The 22889-nt window shown below is 47.2% G+C and overlaps 1 protein-coding gene across 1 annotated transcript in view; it reads right to left on the bottom strand.

Annotated features, from left to right (window-relative positions):
- Window positions 1-18087, bottom strand: part of LOC135057049 (zinc finger protein 260-like) — a 111787-nt gene extending 93700 nt beyond the window's left edge. Inside the window, exons 1-2 of the mRNA XM_063962924.1 lie at window positions 17902-18087; window positions 12829-12953 (exon numbers count right to left, since the gene is read on the bottom strand). Of these exons, the coding sequence (XP_063818994.1) occupies window positions 12829-12906 (78 nt within the window). The 5' untranslated portion in view covers window positions 12907-12953; window positions 17902-18087. The remainder of the gene's footprint in view (window positions 1-12828; window positions 12954-17901) is intronic.
- Window positions 18088-22889: the final 4802 nt, after the last annotated feature.

Raw genomic sequence — 22889 nt, 5'->3', positions numbered from 1 at the left:
CTTTTTTTTTGGGGGGGGGGGGAGCTTTGAAGAGTATGTTCAAACAGCTGGAAATTTCCTACTAAAAAAATAAATAAATGATTAACAACTTAATTAAAGAAATACTCATTTAATCGATCACCCACAAAACCACCACTGTTGATACAGCTAAAGTTGAATGGGTAGATATCTTCTGATGCTCCCTCCTCCGCCGGACCTGTCAGCAGCGTCCGTTGGGGGAATTATGTATAAACAAATAAATATAGAATTTGATGGAAGTCCAAGGTATACTGGAGTTACCTGACAGGAACTAAGTCTTAGTTTTCTTGCTGGTGCTTTTTTTGAAACCGCACCTCCACAGGTCACTCTGCAGTGCTTTCTCCTTTTATAATAGGAACGAAAGACAATAACGGATTATGGGAACAAAGTACACTGGATTCATCTGGCTGTATTTTTCTATATACTGTAAAATAAATAAAACACCAGCCTCGTTGCAACCCTCGCATTATGAGGTCGGGTTGATATCCAGTCTTTGCCCTTTTATTTTCACAGGATCTTTGAATGAGAAGTCCCTTAGAAAATATAACACATAATATGATCAAAACATATGGAAAATCCTTTGCATCAGCATTAAATTAACACCAGCCGAGAGCGTCTGTTCAATGCCTGGAGCATTAGCCCACTAGTCCATGAGAGCTACACCCTATGTCCAGCAGAGGGAGTACTTAAGAAAATATATCTCCACTAATGAGGGGGGAGGGGGGCGTATACTTTATCTATGTCCCCCTTGCTAAGCTCTTTGGCGCCTTTTATGTTTAAAAATGGGCGCCACTGAAACTTTTATATATATATATATATATATATATATATATATATATATATATATATTTATTAATGAGCCCCCAGCGCCCTGGATGCTGACCGCCCAGCATCTGCCGCGTATTGCAATCATCTCCCCCCGCCGTCTACCCCAACCTCCCGCACCGTGTCTGCTCTGGCGGAGGAAAGTGGACACAAACTCTCCCTCCCCGCGTTGTGACGGCGCAGGCGGGCCGATCGCCGGGCCCGTGCCGCGGCCGTATAGTACACTGGAGTGCGGAGGAGGGTGGACCGGGAGGCAGTCTGCCTCAGCACTTTCCCCTCCCGCCCCGTGATCAGTACAGGGCGCAGGGAGAGCTGAGGCGCAGCGGCTGAGAGCCGCGATGTCGTCACAGTGAGGAGGAGCGGCGGGGGATTTCTGCTCAGCAACTCTTCCCGCTGAGGTAATTGCAGCAGCGCGTTCTGTGTTATAAATAGAAATTCAGAGTAGGACACCCTCATTTACAGTAATGACAGCCAGTATCTGCAGAGTTTTTATACATCTTTTCTCCGGAGCTGGCTAGTTTAATAAAGTTTCAGGTGGAATTAAAAACCCCAGAAAACTATTTTACCCCTATATCTCCTTTTAACTAGGGCCCTCATTACCACCAGTACTCACAGTTATGGGAGATGCAAAAAAATAATCTGATGCTTCGGATTTTCAGGAGGAGAGATGCAGATCCCCTTTAGTAGGGATCATTGTCCCTCTCTTTTCAAGACTTTTGTCCCCCTTTTCATTAGGTTGACGCAGCCTTGGTGATTTTCTTTTGTAATGGAGCAGGAGCTCCCTTCTGTGCTTGTACCTCCTAGGCACAATTTTTCAAACTGAGGGAGGAGGGGCGTGAAGGGGGAGGAGCCGGCTGTGCAGACAATGCTAATTTTTAGATTGTGCCACACCTCCGGTTGCAAGCTTCACACCCCTAATGTATATGATGTTCCAGTGTCCCCTAGTGGATGAAAGAGAAAAATTGTTTAACCACCTTCTGACGCTTGAATCTATCTGGTTTCTTAGGAGGCACGGATGGCTTGGGATCATCCGTAATAGCCTCCAATAGATCAGGAACATCCACTTGTGAACTACTATCCCCATCAGTATTATCAGTGTCAGAATCTGTGGGGTCAGTGTAAACGCCATCCTCATCAGACGAGGTGTCAGTGACAGCAGTGGATTGTGAGGAAGTAATGGCCCGCTTAGAGGACTCCTTGGTCTTAAGCGGGCGAGGGTTAGACTTTTTAGTAGTCAGGGACTGGTTCATAACTGAGTGTCTGCCGCAGGGACCATATACGGTTGGACCGGCATAGGAGGTCCCATAGAAGGGCGTTAGTTTAGTAACTAGCGTATTCAGTAGCGTAGAAACGGTAGCCCACGGCGGGTCATTCTGGACCCCCGTTGCTATAATCCCACTTGGGGGCAAGGAACCCCCAGAACCAGAGCCCTCAGCTGCTGTAATTTCCTCAAAAGTATCTGTGGCCTCAGCACCACTACCAGTGTGTTCAGCCCCAGAACCGTTACCCTCATAAACAGACATGTTATAACTTGCAGTATAAGGTAACATAGTACAAATTGTCAGCAGCACAATACCTGACCCAAACCCCTGCACAGTGTTGTCAGCACAAACATGGATTCAGGAGAGATATGGTGACTAAAATCACAGAGAAAAATACAATGACAGTATATCTTGTGAATATCCTATATTACAGTATTACAAACCTGACGCACCTAGCTCCCTCAGGTTATAGAATATACGGATAGCAAGCTGAGTGAGAGACACGAAATGGGGGTCACACAGCAGGCAAATGCACACACATATAGTCACCATTTGTACAATGCAGAAGTTATGACAAGCAATAATACTGCACTGGACTAGCTAATATATATATAGCTATGTAATCAATAGATATAACACTGCACAGTAAAGACTGGATGTATATCACAGGGTACTTGTACCAGATAGCTCTGACTAAATGCACTGTTTCTTAACGATCACTGTCTAAACGACATGTAGAATACTTAAGTGTCTTGTAAAGGCACAGCGCTAACTATCAGGCGGCTTTACAAAGGAGGATTTGCCCAAGCAGTCCCAGGAACAGTGTAGCAGGGAAAATGGCGCCCAAACACTGACAGGGAGTGAGGGAGAGACAGATATGCAGCTCCAGGGCGGGAACATTTACTGTAAATGGCGTCCTGGGGCTGGGGGAGGGGCTCCAGGTCTAAGCCTTATCAAAACCACCGGGTACTGCGGGCTACTTGTAAAAAGGTTTAGAGAGAAAACCTGATCTGCACCCATGCCCTGGTGATCTAGTGCGATCGCCTGTACTGCCACAGTATCCACTGACAGCGCGCGCGGCCCGCCTCCCACCGGCCGCCCCGGATCGCGATAAAGTGCGGGTCCTGCGAGCGGGACCCACTTACCTCCTCCCGAAGTGCGGCCACGCGATCCCGGAGAGCCCCAGCCGTGTGTGACTGACTTGGAAGAAAACCGGAGCCTCCTGCTGTAGGTACCCGGCAACCAGGGCCCGGGAGTGTACAGCGCCGCTGGGGGAGAGATGGAGCTGCAGCAGGCAATGTCTACTGACATCCAGCACAATCTGTGCCTCTGCTGCAGCCCTTGTAGTCTTCTTTTTTCCTCAGAAAAAGCTTTTTCTAGAGCTGCTGTGAGCAGCTCTTCGTGTTACATGCTTGCACTGCAAGCACCAACTACAAACTGAGCTCCTGTGCACGGAGGCGGGGTGATACAGGAGGCGGCGCTATGCATCTTGGGAAGAAGGTCAAAGCAGTTGAGCCTGTTGGTGCTTCGGATCAAGATCCTACTCTACACCCCAATGTCTATCCTTGTGGAGCCCAGTGTACCCCGCAGCAGAAAGTTTGATTTTGCTCTCATCTGACCACATTACATTCTCCCAATCCTCCTCTGGATCATCCAGATGGTCACTGGCAAACTTTAGATGGGCCTGGACATGTGCTGGCTTAAACAGGGGGACCTTTCGGGTGCTGCAGGATTTCAATCCATGACAATGTAGTGTGTTACTAATGGTAACCTTTGTGACTGTGGTCCCAGCTCTCTTGAGGTCATTGACCAGGTCCCCCTGTGTAGTTCTGGTCTGATTCCTCACCATTCTCAAGATCATTGATCCCCCCTGAGGTGAGATCTTGCATGGAGCTCCAGGTCGAGGGAGATTCAGTGATCTTGTATTTCTTCCATTTTTTAATAATTGCGCCAACAGTTATAAAGTAATTTTTATTCAGCAGTCTGGAGATTAAGGTACATACATTGCAGAGCATAATCATGTCTCAAGCATTACATCTATTCAAAATATGTCAAGTCGCGTTTTACACATATCTAACATCAAAAAAGTATCAATACATTTTCAGTATAGATGTATACTAGGATTTCCTAATGCTCTAACCTTCATGACTTACAAAATCCGCACCCATCTATATTAGTCCTCATTTATTTTTTATATTTAAACCCGTAATCTAAACTATAGAAAAATAACAAACAACCAAAGAAAAAGGCAAGGGAGGCAAATTAAGGAGTATTTTGATTCAGGGCTCCACTAGTCATACACGTGTATGAGCATGTGGGCTCACAGGGCCCAACCGTCATCGTCTCAGTACACTTCAGTCATAGTAATTTATTGACATGCTTGCACTTTAGTGTCTACTATATTTGGGGAACAGGATGAGAGTGGGGGGAATCTAGCCATGGAGACCAAACTTTTTCAAACTTAGCTGATGCGTTTTGCTTCATGTAAACATATCTCTCCTTAATTATAGTGTCATTAATTAAGGCCTTAAGTGCAGATATTAACGGTCCTTTAGGGGCCATCCACACTCTTGCAATGCAAACCTTAGCCAAGGCACATACATTTAGAGCATAGAGACCCATTGAACCAGACTCAGGAGCAAGGCACCCCATTCCCAATATACAGAATTGTGGGGTAAGCAGTCCGCCAGGCACCCCCGTACTCTCCAGAATTGACCCGACCCCCGACCAGAACACCCCCAACCTCGGACAGTCCCACACTAAATGCCAGTATGTTCCCACCGCCCCCCCACACTTAGGACAGAGAGGAGATCTGCCTGTGCCAAACGTAGCCAGTCTAGCTGGAGTCATATAAGTTCTGTGTAAAATGAAGAATTGAATCTGTTGATATCTAAGGGACTTAGTAACCTTAGCAGGGTATTCTAAAGCGAGGACCCAATCCTCCTCATTTATTGGACCCAGATCCTCCTCCCACTTTCCACGGAGACGCGTCAAGGGGTCCGCATGGAGCTTGGTGAGAAGATATCCATACGCAAGTGAGACCATCTTAGCCTGACCCAAAGTGGTCACAAATGTCTTGATGGGAAATGGGAGGATTCGCGGGGGTGATTCAGCAAATTGGGTCTGGAGGGCATGACGAAGCTGGAGGTATCTGAAGAAGTAGGAATTGGGTAGGTCAAACTCATCCCTCAGCTGTTGAAAGGATTTTAATGTAGTATCTAGATAAAGTTGAGAGACAGAGATCACCGATCTAGGAGCCCACACCTCCCGCCCCTCAAGCGCATGCAATTCAGGGAGCCAGTCAGAGTACCACAGGGGAGTATCCGGGTCTAGGTCGTCATATCTCAGGAGGTCTCTCAGGGCCCTCCAAATCTTTAGGGCCTGAAAAATGATAGGGGGAAGAAACCTAGCTATGCTCCCACTCAGTAGCACCTGCATAGGAGAGAGGTAGGGAAAGTAACAACGGATAAACTCACAATGTAGAGAGTCGGTCTCAGAGTTTTGTGCCCATATAGTGATATGAGTCAGCTGAGCAGCGAAGTAATATATCTGAAAGTTAGGTAGAGCCAGGCCACCGTCAGATCTCTGTCTGGTAAGAGTATTTAACTGTATCCTAGGTCTTTTATTAGCCCAGATCAGTGAGGACAGAACGCTATTCAATTTTCTAAAGAATGTTGGATAGATATATACCGGGGATTGAAGAATAATATATAGGAGTTTAGGCAGTATAATCATTTTAATGAGATTAACCCTGCCAGAGACCGTTAGTGGAAGCTTACACCAAGTCTTAGATTTGCCCATGACCCACTGCATGGTCGGATCCAGATTCAGGGGGAGAAAATCAGAAGGGTCATTAGTTATTTGGATTCCAAGGTACTTAAACTGTACCGTCCAACACAGTGGTAGGGGGATTTTGGAAACAGTAGGAGGGGGGCCTATGACTGGCATAATGTATGATTTAGGCCAGTTAATTCTAAGGCCCGAGTGATCTCCAAATCTTTCTATCACACGCAGCAGGATGGGCATTGACCTGGTGTAATCCTGCAAAAACAGCAACATGTCATCGGCATAAAGAGCTATCCTATCCTCACGTGATCCTGTACATATTCCCACAATATCCGGGTGTGATCTAATCAAGCATGCCAGGGGCTCTATGGCCAAGGCAAACAGCGTAGGGGACAGGGGGCAACCCTGTCTAGTACCTCGGGTCAACTGAAAAGATGGGGATACATAACCGTTCACCAAGATCCTGGCACTCGGATGTTGATATAGTAGTTTAATCCATTTTATATAATTGGGTCCAAATCCCATACGAGCCAACACCTCCCACAAATAAGCCCACTCAATGCTGTCAAAGGCCTTGGCCGCGTCCAGCGAGACCACAGCCGAGTCAGAAGGGAGTCCGTGTGGGAGCTGTAAAATGGTATGCAATCTACGTAAATTAATAGACGTGGACTTTCCTGGCATGAAGCCAGTCTGATCCGGGTGAATGAGGGAGGTTATCACTGTGTTAAGCCGTATTGCCAGTATCTTTGCCAGGATCTTGGCGTCGGTGGGAATCAGGGATATCGGTCTATAGGAGTCCAGAGATTTGGGGTCTTTACCGGGTTTTGGGATCACTATTATAACTGCCTCTGACATGGAGGGGGGGAGATCGTTTCTGGCAAATATATCTAAATATAGGGCATGCAGCTTGGGGCCAAAAAAATCAATATGATTCTTATATACCTCGGAGGGAATTCCGTCGCATCCCGGAGCCTTGCCATTAGGGGACATACCAATGGCCGCAGTCACCTCCTCGAGCGTTAAAGGTGCCTCCAGCAACTCGCAGGCCTCAGAGGAGAGTGCAGGTAGCGGGACACCCCCCATGTAGCGTGAAAGATCAGAAGTAGAGCGCTGCAACTGAGAATTATAAACCTCAGAAAAGTAAGATCGGAATAACAGCGCAATGTCCGGTGTGGTGTCGACAAAGGAGCCATCCGCTCCGGACATCTGGGTGATCGTGGTCCCAGGGCGATCGTAATGTATAAGGCGGGCCAGAAGGCCCCCCGTCCTATCAGCCTGCATATATATATTAGTAGCTTTGAAAAGAAGGGAGCGAGAGTTTCTATCAGACAGGTGGGCCAACCAGACTGACTGAGCCACCAGCCATCGTGTCTTTGTCGCAGGGGCGTTGTCAGATAAATATTGGGACTCTAGGTCTCTAGCATCTTTTTCAAGGGCCTGTTCTCTCTCCCTAGAGGCCATTTTATGAGCCGCTATCCGTCCAATATATGAGCCTCTCAAGAACGCCTTAAACGAGTCCCAAACTACTGTACCCGGGGCAGACCCTATATTGTCGCCAAAGAACCCCTCCCATTGAGTCTCCAAGTCACCGCAGTCCCCCAGCTGGGTCAGCCAGGAGGGGTGCAATTTCCAATAGGAGTGCCCCCTCTGACTTTCCACAGCAAGAGTCATCATCAGAGGAGAGTGATCAGAGACCCCTCGAGCCTCGTAGTGGACGTAATTGCGCCAACAGTTGATCTCTTCTCACCAAGCTGCTTGCCTATTGTCGAGTAGCTCATCCCAGCCTTGTGCAGCTCTACAATTTTGTCCCTGGTCTCCTTAGACAGCTTTCTGGTCTTGGCCATGGTGGAGAGGTAGCAGTCTGACTGAGGGTGTGGACAGGTGTCTTTTATACAGATAACCAGTTCAAACTGGCGCCATTAATACAGGTAACGAGTGGAGGATAGAAGAGCTTCTTAAAGAAGAAGTAACAGGTCTGCGAGAGCCAGAAATCTTGCTGCTTGGTAGGTGTCCAAATATTTATTTTCCACAAGAATATACAAATAAATTGTTTAAAATCATACAATGTGATCTCCTATTTTTTTTTTTCCAGATTCTTTCTCTCACAGTTGTAGTGTACCTATGATGGAAATTACAGACCTCATCTTTTTAAGTGGGTTAACTTGCACAATCGGTGGCTGTCCAAATACTTTTTTGCGTGTGTGTGTGTGTGTGTGTGTGTGTGTGTGTGTGTGTGTGTGTGTGTGTGTGTGTGTGTGTGTGTGTGTGTGTGTGTGTGTGTGTGTGTGTGTGTGTGTGTACACACACACAGTATATATCACAAGCTCTGGATACACAGCAGCGCTCTCCCTCAGCCAGTTCATAGAAAGCATCCGTCCTGCTGATATTCACCTGACTGCAATTACCAGAGCGTGGACGGTGCAAGGCACACTTGGCCGATACGTATTCCTGGCTACAATTGCCGGAGCTCAGATGGTGATTAGAACCTTCACAGCTTAGATCTGCATGCTTGGTGCTGTCTGTGCAGACAAAGGGCCTAATTCAGAGTTGATCGACGCAGCAAATTTGTTAGCTAATGGGCAAAACCATGTGCAGTGCAGGTGGGACAGATGTAACATGTGCAGAGAGAGTTAGATTTGTGTGGGGTGTGTTCAAACGGAAATCTAAATTGTAGTGTACTGCAGTGCAGTATTTACCCTGCACAGAAACAATATAACCCACCCAAATCTAACTCTCTCTGCACATGTTATATCTGCCCCCCCCCCTACAGTGCACATAGGGGGTCATTCAGACCTGACCGCGCGCTGCCTTTTTTCGCAGCAGTGCAATCGGGTCTGAACAGCACATGCGTGTGGTCCGCAATGCACAGGCGCATCACTGGCGGGCGACGGGGGTCGCCGGGCAGCAACGAATCTAACTAAGAAAGCGATCGCACCGGCGATCGCAAGAAGATTGACAGGCAGAAGGCGTTCGTGGGCGACAACTCACCGTTTTCTGGGAGTGTCCAGGAAAACGCAGGCGTGCCCAGCCATTTCCATGGAGGGTTCATGACGTCAACTTCTTCTAGGATCACTGCAGCGGTTGAGTAAGTCCTGGGCTGTGCAGAAACTGCACAAACTCTTGTTTATGCAGCTGACTGCACAGCCGATCGCACCCCTGCAGAGCGATTCCCCCCTCCCCTGTAGGCGGCGATTACCTGGTCGCAGCAGTGCAAAAAACCGCCTGCGTGCCACCAGGTCTGAATTAGGCCCATGGTTTTGCCCATTAGCTAACAAATTTGCTGCTGCAATCAGATCTGAACAAGGCCCAAAGTCCTCCTGCGGGCAGGTTGAGAAAGACGTTGCTGTGATTGTGAACCCTGATCAGTAAAAGCTTGGCAGTAATGTTGCATGGAATACTGGGCCTGATTCAGAGGTGGTTGGAGTTGCTATCACTTTCTTGGAAGCAGCAGTGACAGCGCTGTACGGTAACGCAGCAGGAGGCGGCTATTACAAGCACACACCTCCTGCTGCAGTAGTGATCCGACCTACGTCCCAGGACCAGCATCAGATCACTCGCTCACATCGGGCGGCTTGCGGCACCCATGGGGATGAGCAAGCCAGCTGTCGCAGAGGCCAGGAAACCTCTGTGCAACCATGGAGATCCCTGACCTCTTCCTCCCCCTAAACAGCGTTGACACACTTCCATTTTCACAAATGGAGCAAGTCCTGCTCAGTCAGTCACTGACAGTCTGACGCCGTCCCTGCTTCCGACGTTGCAGGAACAGTTTGCACACCCACAGAACAGGTCCTGCACATGTGCAAAGTACAGATAATCAGCACTTTGCACATTCCGTCGCAGATCCTTCAGAATCTGAATAACCCCCACTGTGTGGCTGATTAACACACTGGGGCAGATGTATTAAGCCTGGAGAAGGCATAAAGAAGTGATAAAGCAGTGATAAGCGCAAGGTAATAACGCACCAGCCAATCAGCTCCCGTATGTAAATTGACAGTTACGAGCTGATTGGCTGGTGCGTTTTCACCTTGCACTTATTACCGCTTTATGCCTTCTCCAGGCTTAATACATCTGCCCCACTGTCACAGCCCATGGTGCTACTACTGGGAATACTCTTTCTCCTCAATACGGTTATTTCACTGATTCAGACTCAGAGGAGAAAAATTACGGTAAGTGGAGACTCATTGGATACTTATTCATACATATAACTACCTGAGGTCTAAGTAACGATTTCATTGGGACCATGATATAAGGCACTGGTAGCGGTTTAGAATTAAACTTGTGTTTATATATTATACAGGATTAGTCTGATGAACTATTGTCCATGCTTATCTTTTAATGTATTTATTTTACTGTATTAATACATTTTGATAACTTTAACTATGCACTCTCTTATCAAGTGTTAACCTTTGAATGACTGAAGTAATTCAGAGTTACTTTTGGGAGCAGCACTTAGTATTCAGGGATATTATCAGGACTGTGGTGTTAATGTATTATTATGAATTTTCTTTTTGCGCCTGAATATTACAGTTTTCAGTATAGGGGTGGCAGCATCATGAGGGACACTTTTCCTCAGTGGGAACTGGGCATCTTTTTACAGCTGAAGAAAGGACGGATGGTGCAAAATACAGGGAGCTACTGCAAGACTACAGCTCAGTCTGCTAGGGACCTACAGCTTGGGAGAAAGTCCACCGCTCAGGACAATAATCCCCAGCACAAGGAGAAACCAGCACTGGCTGCACAACACAAAGGTGACTGATCTAGAACGGCCAAGTCACTGTCCTACAGCCCACAGGCGTCATCCAACCAACCTGAGTAACCTGGGGCAACTCTGCCAGGAAGACTGGGCGTCACCAAACTGTGTGTACACCTGGTAGAGACGTACCCAACAGACATACAGCTGCTACTGCAGCAACGGGTGGTTCTACCATGTACTAGGCTGCAGGGGATGAATACTTATGCAAACATCATATTTCAGTTACTTTATAAACTGCAGACATTTGTAACAGATCTGATGACTATACAGGAAGATGACTACATTTCCAGTCACTGTACATTCCTGATAGACCAAGTAGATTAGGGACATTTAATACTTCAACAAAGTCAGGGCCATTCAGGTCTGGCATCTCTGCAACCAGGGTCACGGAGGTCTGAGACTGGAAACACTGAGGTCTTCTAGGACTGGAGTCACAGGTGGTGTCACAGAGACCAGGGCCAATATTTACTAAGAATTCGAGTTTGTCCGATTTGTGTTTTTTTTTTCTAAGTCCCAATCCGGGAATTCACTAAGCACCAATCTCTGCAGTGTTTGGACTATTCGTAATGGTTTGATTTGCAAAGTTCCGAAATACGAATGAATAGACCATCGGTCAAACACGGCTGTTATTTCATACAATACGGGCATTCACTATTCATTCGTATTTGGGTGTTAGTTTCTGAGTGCTCAAGTGCGGGTCTGTTTTTTTTAGATTCGTTAAAAAAAGCACTGATCCGTGCATGGTTATCCAAACTCGACTGGAAAAAGCAGGTCTATTTTTTTGCTGCCTGACAGACACTACAGAAGCACACAGCCAATCAGGAGAGTGCCACGACGTGGCGCTCCCTGATTGGCTGAAGGGACCCTCTTTGACAGGAGTCAGGGGGGGGTCCTGGCAGTCGGGGAAAGGGGTCCCATGTGTAAACATGGGACCCCTTTCAGTGCGTGGTCGGGTTTCCGTTTTATTTTTTTGCCAAGTACGTGGATTATTCAAAGGTCGGATTCTACACTGGATTATGTGAGTATAATTCTTTTCTCAGGTACCCCAAGGATTCTACATGGAGAAGAGGACCGAGCCTCGTGGGAACATAGGTAAGTATGTATGTATGTATGGAGGTGTGCATGTATGTAATAAACTTATACTTTCACGATGTGTGTGTCCTGTTTTTTTGGGGGTATTTTTTTAGTAGTAGTACTACTACAGGTACCAGCGGGCCCGGTTTTCCACCGCATGCTGGTACTTGTGGTTCTCCAAGTACCAGCTTGCGGGGGAGGCTTGCTGGGACTTGTAGTACTGCTACTAAAAACAATATTCACATTTTTTCACAAGGCTATCAGCCCCCCATCCGCCACCCTTGGATGGGGGGGGGGGGGGGGACAGCCTCGGGCTTCACCCCTGGCCCTTGGGTGGCTGGAGGGGGGGGACCCCTTGATTTAAGGGGTTCCCACTCCTCCAGGGTACCCCGGCCAGGGGTGACTAGTTGGGTATGTAATGCCAGGGCCGCAGGGACCAGTATAAAAGTGTCCCCGGCTGTGGTATTATGTACCTGGCTAGTGGAGCCCGGTGCTGGCTTCAAAAATACGGGGGACCCCTACGCTTTTTGTCCCCCGTATTTTTGGAACCAGGACCAGGCGCAGAGCCCGGTGCTGGTTGATTAAATATGGGGGAACCCCTGTCATTTTTTCCCCCATATTTTTTCAACCAGGACCGGCTCAAAGAGCCCGAGGCTGGTTGTGCTTAGGAGGGGGGACCCCACGCAATTTTTTTTCAGATTTTTTAAGACTTTAATCAACTTTTTAAGGTACACAATGAAGCCCTGCACGGATCTCACAGATCCGGCCGGGATTCCTTGTGTTTTGTCAGGCAGTGTTTTACTCATCACTCCCGTAAAACACTGCCTGATATTACGAATCACATCGACATCGGAAAAAACGATTGTGTAAAACTCGGCAGCTTAGTGAATGATCGTATCAGGATTCAAAAAGTTGCAGTAAAATGCACCCGATACCATTCGAGTTCAAACACCCTTCAAAACGGCCAAAACACGAATCTTTGTAAATATACCCCCAGGATCGCAAGTGGTGGAGCCTCTCTACCAGAATCCCTCACCTCTCCTGTCAATTCCCTTGTTAATAATACAGGTAAGAGTGATGTCACTGTGTGGTTCCCCGGGACCCCCTCACCTCTCCAGTCAGCAGGTAGATGATCTCCAAGGTGAGATTTACTATCCTCTCAGTCGTGTGACTCCTGGCATTGTCCATCCTCAGCAACCTCCAATAAAGACTTGTGTTCCTCACAGCTCAGTTGTCTAGGAATAAATATATTATAATAAACATCACAGAGTATATGGAATATATTCAAATATGAAACACTGGGAGACCAGTAAATCCTCTTCTTATCACATACAACCCTGGTCAGAGTTTCTACCATCTCCTATTAGTGAAAGATACACAATAATACCTAAGCACACATCGTCTCATGTACAAGTAACTGCCTCATGTCCAGCACATATACCCCCCATACCCACAGTAAATACCCAGCATTACACCCTCATACATACATTTCTGAGCACACATTAAACAGCCTCATGCCCAGCACATATACCCCCCATACCCACAGTCACTGCCCCGCACTACACCTCATTCATTCATACATACATACATACATACATACACACCTGGGCACACATTATACAGCCTCATGCCCAACACATATATACCAACTGTCACTGCCCAGCATTACACCCTATACATACACACCTGGGCACACATTATGCAGCCTCATGCCCAGCACATATACCCCCCATACCCACAGTCACTGCCCAGCATTACACCTCATACATACACACCTGGGCACACATTATACAGCCTCATGTCCAGCACATATACCTCCCATACCCACAGTCACTGCCCAGCATTACACCTCATACATACACACCTGGGCACACATTATACAGCCTCATGTCCAGCACATATACCTCCCATACCCACAGTCACTGCCCAGCATTATACCCTCATACATACGCTCCTGGGCACACATTATACATCCTCATGCCCAGCGCATATACCCCCCATACCCACAACCACTGTCCAGCATTACACCTCATACATACACACCTGGGCACACATTATACAGCCTCATGCCCAGCACATATACACCCCATACCCACAGTCACTGCCCAGCATTACACCTCATACATACACACCTGGGTACACCTTATACAGCTTCATATCCAGCACATATACCCCCCATACCCACAGTCACTGCCCAGCATTACACCTCATACATACACACCCGGGTACACATTATACAGCCTCATGCCCAGCACATATACCCCCCATACCCACAGTCACTGCCCAGCATTACACCTCATACATACACACCTGGGCACACATTATACAGCCTCATATCCAGCACATATACTCCACATACCCACAGTCACTGCCCAGCATTACACCTCATACATACACACCTGGGCATACCTTATACAGCCTCATGGCCAGCACATATACCCCCCATACCCACAGTCACTGCCCTGTATTACACCTCATACATACACACCTGGGCACACATTATACAGCCTCATGCCCAGCACATATACCCCCATACCCACAGTCACTGCCCAGCATTACACCTCATACATACACACCTGGGCACACATTATACAGCCTCATGCCCAGCACATATACACCCCATACCCACAGTCACTGCCCAGCATTACACCTCATACATACACACCTGGGCACACATTATACAGCCTCATGCCCAGCACATATACACCCCATACCCACAGTCACTGCACAGCATTACACCTCATACATACACACCTGGGCATACCTTATACAGTCTCATATCCAGCACATATACTCCCCATACCCACAGTCACTGCCCAGCATTACACCTCATACATACACACCTGGGCATACCTTATACAGTCTCATATCCAGCACATATACTCCCCATACCCACAGTCACTGCCCAGCATTACACCTCATACATACACACCTGGGCACACATTATACAGCCTCATGCCCAGCACATATACCCCCATACCCACAGTCACTGCCCAGCATTACACCTCATACATACACACCTGGGCACACATTATACAGCCTCATGCCCAGCACATATACACCCCATACCCACAGTCACTGCCCAGCATTACACCTCATACATACACACCTGGGCACACATTATACAGCCTCATGCCCAGCACATATACACCCCATACCCACAGTCACTGCACAGCATTACACCTCATACATACACACCTGGGCATACCTTATACAGTCTCATATCCAGCACATATACCTCCCATACCCACAGTCACTGCCCAGCATTACACCTCATACATACACACCTGGGCACACATTATACAGCCTCATGCCCAGCACATATACCCCCATACCCACAGTCACTGCCCAGCATTACACCTCATACATACACACCTGGGCACACATTATACAGCCTCATGCCCAGCACATATACACCCCATACCCACAGTCACTGCCCAGCATTACACCTCATACATACACACCTGGGCACACATTATACAGCCTCATGCCCAGCACATATACACCCCATACCCACAGTCACTGCACAGCATTACACCTCATACATACACACCTGGGCATACCTTATACAGTCTCATATCCAGCACATATACCTCCCATACCCACAGTCACTGCCCAGCATTACACCTCATACATACACACCTGGGCACACATTATACAGCCTCATATCCAGCACATATACTCCACATACCCACAGTCACTGCCCAGCATTACACCTCATACATACACACCTGGGCACACATTATACAGCCTCATGCCCAGCACATATACCCCCCATACCCACAGTCACTGCCCAGCATTACACCTCATACATACACACCTGGGCACACATTATACAGCCTCATGCCCAGCACATATACACCCCATACCCACAGTCACTGCCCAGCATTACACCTCATACATACACACCTGGGCACACATTATACAGCCTCATGACCAGCACATATACCTCCCATACCCACAGTCACTGCCCAGCATTACACCTCATACATACACACCTGGGCACACATTATACAGCCTCATATCCAGCACATATACTCCACATACCCACAGTCACTGCCCAGCATTACACCTCATACATACACACCTGGGCACACATTATACAGCCTCATGTCCAGCACATATACCCCCCATACCCACAGTCACTGCCCAGCATTACACCTCATACATACACACCTGGGCACACCTTATACAGTCTCATATCCAGCACATATACTTCCCATACCCACAGTCACTGCCCAGCACTACACCTCATACATACACACCTGGGCACACATTATACAGCCTCATGCCCAGCACATATACCCCCCATACCCACAGTCACTGCCCAGCATTACACCTCATACATACACACCTGGGCACACATTATACAGCCTCATATCCAGCACATATACTCCACATACCCACAGTCACTGCCCAGCATTACACCTCATACATACACACCTGGGCATACCTTATACAGCCTCATGGCCAGCACATATACCCCCCATACCCACAGTCACTGCCCTGTATTACACCTCATACATACACACCTGGGCACACATTATACAGCCTCATGCCCAGCACATATACCCCCATACCCACAGTCACTGCCCAGCATTACACCTCATACATACACACCTGGGCACACATTATACAGCCTCATGCCCAGCACATATACACCCCATACCCACAGTCACTGCCCAGCATTACACCTCATACATACACACCTGGGCACACATTATACAGCCTCATGCCCAGCACATATACACCCCATACCCACAGTCACTGCACAGCATTACACCTCATACATACACACCTGGGCATACCTTATACAGTCTCATATCCAGCACATATACTCCCCATACCCACAGTCACTGCCCAGCATTACACCTCATACATACACACCTGGGCATACCTTATACAGTCTCATATCCAGCACATATACTCCCCATACCCACAGTCACTGCCCAGCATTACACCTCATACATACACACCTGGGCACACATTATACAGCCTCATGCCCAGCACATATACCCCCATACCCACAGTCACTGCCCAGCATTACACCTCATACATACACACCTGGGCACACATTATACAGCCTCATGCCCAGCACATATACACCCCATACCCACAGTCACTGCCCAGCATTACACCTCATACATACACACCTGGGCACACATTATACAGCCTCATGCCCAGCACATATACACCCCATACCCACAGTCACTGCACAGCATTACACCTCATACATACACACCTGGGCATACCTTATACAGTCTCATATCCAGCACATATACCTCCCATACCCACAGTCACTGCCCAGCATTACACCTCATACATACACACCTGGGCACACATTATACAGCCTCATATCCAGCACATATACTCCACATACCCACAGTCACTGCCCAGCATTACACCTCATACATACACACCTGGGCACACATTATACAGCCTCATGCCCAGCACATATACCCCCCATACCCACAGTCACTGCCCAGCATTACACCTCATACATACACACCTGGGCACACATTATACAGCCTCATGCCCAGCACATATACCTCCCATACCCACAGTCACTGCCCAGCATTACACCTCATACATACACACCTGGGCACACATTATACAGCCTCATATCCAGCACATATACTCCACATACCCACAGTCACTGCCCAGCATTACACCTCATACATACACACCTGGGCACACATTATACAGCCTCATGTCCAGCACATATACCCCCCATACCCACAGTCACTGCCCAGCATTACACCTCATACATACACACCTGGGCACACCTTATACAGTCTCATATCCAGCACATATACTTCCCATACCCACAGTCACTGCCCAGCACTACACCTCATACATACACACCTGGGCACACATTATACAGTCTCATGCCCAGCACATATACCTCCCATACCCACAGTCACTGCCCAGCATTACACCTCATACATACACACCTGGGCACACATTATACAGCCTCATGACCAGCACATATACTCCCCATACCCACAGTCACTGCCCAGCATTACACCTCATACATACACACCTGGGCACACATTATACATCCTCATGCCCAGCGCATATACCCTCCATACCCACAACCACTGTCCAGCATTACACCCTCATACATACACACCTGGGCACACAGTTCACAGGTTCATACGTACAATATCAATGTATTCCTACCTTCCTCCCCAGTAACATCATCCTCTCCTCCGGGGATTCCGCTCTGAAATCTGTAAAGGATTACGAATATCAATATTATACGGACCACAATAAAATGGCCGCCGTCATTGATTGTTTTTTTCCCCTTCCCCTTCGGACGCTTGAACAATGATGGACATACGGTGATGCTGCTGCATTGGTAAACAAGAAAATGGCTTCCACACCTTGTCGACGCTTAAGTCTTTCCCCTGGTGAGCCGCAACTACGATATGCAAGTTGACAATTAAATACCAAATATGTCCTTAGTGTAGGAGGGCGGCGGCCATTTTCCTGTATACCAGTTCAGCATTAAATGAATAAATTAACCTGCATTGCTAACGTTAACTGAGTCACCAGGGAAATAGACTTCTGGGTGGGGCAAGTCAAGGAGACACTGGGGCAATTGGGTCACAGAGGGGGGAAGTTGGGAAAACAGATTGCGGGGGCGCATGTGAGGGACATGGTGGCATTTGGGGCACACATGACTGCATACTTGCCTACCTGACCCTCTCCATGAGGGAGAAAATGCTCTGTTCCTGGACTTTCCTGGTAATGTATGATTGCCATCACTTGTGGTGAGCTAGTTAATTGGTAAGAAAGGTGTTTCACCACAGGTGATGGCAATCATACAGCATACCTCCCAACTGTCCCGATTTTCGCGGGACAGTCCCGGTTTTTGGGGACTGTCCCGCTGTCCCACCCGCGGGCCACAGTGTCCCGCGGTGGGGGGGGGCAGTCGGGAGGCCTCTGTCATCGCTGCCCTGCTTAGCAGAGCCGCGGTGAATAGACGCTGTGCGCATGCGCACAGCGTCTATTCACTGGAGACAGGAGAGGAGGCATGCCAGCAGCTCACGGAGCGCTGGGCATGCCCCCTCAGTGACCAAAACGGGGGCGTGACTCGCGATTGCGGGTCCTCCCGCGAAGACACCCCCCTTTTCAATAAGCCACGCCCCTTTTCAGGGCGTGCGTCCCTCTTTCGCTATTTACAAAGTTGGGAGGTATGATACATTATCAGGAAAGTCCAAGAACAGAGCATTTTCTCCCTCATGGAGAGGGTCAGGTAGGCAAGTGTGTCATGAGGCTATGTGGGGAACCAGGCTGCTGGGGAAGGATGAGTAGGGGAGATCAGTGCCGTAACTAGGCATTTTAGCGCTGTGTGCAAGAAACGGCATTGGCGCCCCCACCTTATGCAAAACATGGGCAGTGTGCGGCGTAGGCGCGCAATTTTGTTTTAGGGGCGTGGCTTCATGGGGAAAGGGTGTGACCACAAAACAATACCAATTCATACTATGGTGCACAGTAGTCTCCATTATTCAAATTACACCGCACAGTAGCGCCACTACACAAGGTAGAGCCCCTTTTACACATTACGGCAGACAGTCCCCCTTTTTACACATTACGGCAGACAGCGTCCCCTTTTTGCACATTACGACAGACAGCGTCCCCCTTTTTACACATTACGGCAGACAGTGTCCCCCTTTTTACACATTACGGCAGACAGCGTCCCCTTTTTACACATTACAGCAGACAGCGTCCCCCTTTTTACACATTACGGCAGACAGCGGTTACGGCAGACAGTGTCCCCTTTTTACACATTACGGCAGACAGCGTCCCCCTTTTTACACATTACGGCAGACAGCGTCCCCTTTTTACACATTACGGCAGACAGCGTCGATAGAGAGAGACAGACAGACACTTACCATCTCTCCCCGCTGTCCTCTGTGACACTGGCTGGTGCTGCTGTGCTGTGCTGGGGCGGGCTGCGGCTGGGCAATGGAGCTGAGCGGCGCCGGCGGCTGGAGCATGCTTGCGGGTCCTCCCTTTTTACACATTACGGCAGACAGCGTCCCCCTTTTTACACATTACGGCAGACGGTGTCCCCTTCTTACACATTACGGCAGACAGCGTGCCCTTTTTACACACACATACAAATAAATACATATATATATATATATATATATATATATATACACCACACCAACGGCACACAGGGGTTAGGAAATAATCCAATTCCACAGCAGTTTAAGCCAACGTTTCAAAGTTTTATCTTTTTCGTCAGGGCTACAAACATACAATAAAACAATCTTACCTTTTATTGAAAAACCACCCCGTGCACCTTCCCGCCGTCAATCCACGGCGCTATACTGCTGACGTCATTCCGCCGGAGACACCAGACCTCCAGGCTCCTTTGGATGACGTGTGTGAAAATACCCATCACCTAGCAACAATGTACACATTAAAACATTAAGAATTACAAGTATCTATACAACCATCGCACTGTTATTACTTCAATGGTTCACACACGGCTAGTCAAAAAATACTGCTTCAATTAAAACAATTCAAATTAAGCATTTCATTTAACCCTTTCGGGGCCAGTGTATGTAAACGCATTATCCAGCGGGATTCACACTGCAAAAGTTTTTTACCCCGATCACCCCCCCTGATGGATCTGGGGACGTGATCAATCATTCTATATCTTAATGATGACAAATTATGATGTGCTTCTAGGAAATGTCTAGCAACAGGTTGATCGCTCGAACCTGTGCTGATGGCTTTTCTAATGGATGACCTATGTGCAGCCATTCTCTCCTTGAAGGTACACTCCGTTTTACCGATATAAGAATATCCACATTGACAGATGATTTGGTACACAACAAATGACGAGTTACACGTCAAATGAAATCTAATGGTATACGTCTTTCCTGACTGTGGGTGTTGGAAGGTGTCACCCTTCAATAAAAAACCGCATGTTGTACAACCACAGCCAAAGCAGCCATTCTTCTTCTGTAAGAAATGTGTGGGTTTCTTAGAGACTAAGTCTGTGACATCTGTCTTAACAACAAAGTCTCTAATGTTCCTACCTCTCTTATAGCAGGGCATCAGATGTGTATTACTCAACCCTAACTCTGGGTCTGACTTAACAGATGACCATTGATTTCTGGAGTGTTTCTTAATACTCTTGCTGCCTACTGTGTAGCTGGTGACCCAAGGTAAAATTTCACTCTTGTCACCTTTATTCCTACCACAAATCGAAAGACGATCATTGTGGTCAGTGGCCAGGACTTTCTGTTTAGCCTTCTCTAGTACCTCTAACGGATACCCCCGCGCTTGGAATCTAACAATCATCTCTTCCATTTGAAGCAGAGCAACCTCACGGTCACTGTTTACCCTCCACACTCGCAGCAATTGAGAATAGGGCAAACCAGTTTTTAATGGAGTAGGGTGAAAACTCCCAAAATGCAGCATGTTGTTCCGATCGGTGGATTTCCTAAATAATGATGTCACTAACTTCCCATCCTCTAATTTGATATTCACATCAAGGAAATTCACCTCTTCCTGACTAATCGAATATGTAAACTTTATGGGGCCCTCACATTGATTATATTTGTCTATCACATCAATGAAGCCTTGCTTGGTTCCTTTCCATAAAATTAACAAATCATCAATAAATCTTGTATAAAAGAAAATATTCGATCTAATTTCAGCATTGGAAAAAAATATATCATGTTCCACCGAGAACATGAACATATTTGCATAGGCGGGTGCGACCGGAGAACCCATCGCACACCCGCCTATTTGCAAATAAAATTCACCCGCATACATAAAGTAATTTTTACATAGTACCATATGCAATAATTCAATCACCCAGTTCACGTCAGGGCCATTGTACAACTGATGATTCTCAATACATTTCTTAGCAGCCCTTAAGCCTTCCATCAACGGTATTGACGTGTATAAACTACACACGTCTACACTGCATAGCCATACATCATTGGGAATATCATTCAGCATAAACAATTTACGTAACAATGTAGGTGTGTCCAGCAAAAACAGCTCATGAGCTTGGACACAAGGTTGAAACAAAGAGTCCAAGTACGTTGAAGATAACTGAAATAAAGATTTTCTCGCAGCAATGATTGGCCGACCAGGCGGTCTAGTATTGTTCTTGTGAATTTTCGGCAGTGTATAAAAAATTGGAACCTCAGGAAACTTAGGGATCAGGGAATCCTTCAGTTTATCAGAAATGAGACAATTATCCACACCTGACTGTAATAACATCTGCAAATCTTTCTTAAACACGTCAGTTGGATCATTTCTCAATTTTCTGTAAACTGAAGAATCAGACAGTTGTCTATCCACCTCTGTACAATAATCATGTAAATTCTGTATTACCAAAGCCCCACCCTTATCTGCTTGTCTGAAAACTAGATCTTTCTTCTCAGACAGATTTTTAAGCGATAACCATTCTTCTTTAGATAAATTACTAAACGTTTGTTTAAAGATAGGTGCTTCCTTCATCACCTCATGTTCTATCACCCGTAGCACAGTTTTAATCGTGGGGTTTGATGATACAGGATCAAATTTTGATGGTGGTAAGAGTTTCTTAAGCTGAACTGGTAATACTTCCGAAATTGTACTAGTTGTATCTTGCGGATGTTTGCAAAAAAATTCTTTTAGCTTCAGCTTGCGCTGTAATTGATTTAATTCCACCTGCCATGTCAGATCATTAAATGAATTAGTGGGTACGAACGAAAGTCCTCTTGATAATACCTTTGTTTCGGTATTTGACAGCTGGTAATCAGATAAATTAAAGATTATGTTTTGGGTTGCTTCGGGGGTTTTCTTCCACCTTGCGTTGAGCCTCTTCCCCTGGTGCCCCCTACGGGTGATCTTCCTCTTGTTCCTGCCGGCATTGCTCGAGTAGCTGGTCCTAAAGGGACACTATTATTGGGTAGTCTCCCCCGACCTTCATTCTCGCTATTGGATGAGTGGCCTTCAAAAGACGAGTCAGTCGTGCCTCCATGTTGTTTATACTTCCTAAAGAACGGGCGTCTTTGATCTCTAAGTTTCGGATTGGTCCATTGATAAACGGTTTGCTGCTCATAATCCTTTTCAACTTTCATGAATTTTTCTTTTTTGAATTTCACTAGTTCTTTCTTAAAGGATTGCACCTGAGCCTCTAACCTTTC

Source organism: Pseudophryne corroboree, chromosome 3, assembly GCF_028390025.1.
Source record: "Pseudophryne corroboree isolate aPseCor3 chromosome 3, aPseCor3.hap2, whole genome shotgun sequence".
Taxonomy (NCBI): Eukaryota; Metazoa; Chordata; class Amphibia; order Anura; family Myobatrachidae; genus Pseudophryne; species Pseudophryne corroboree.
Note: the sequence above shows the minus strand (reverse complement) of the source record. Positions and strands in the feature narration are given on the sequence as shown.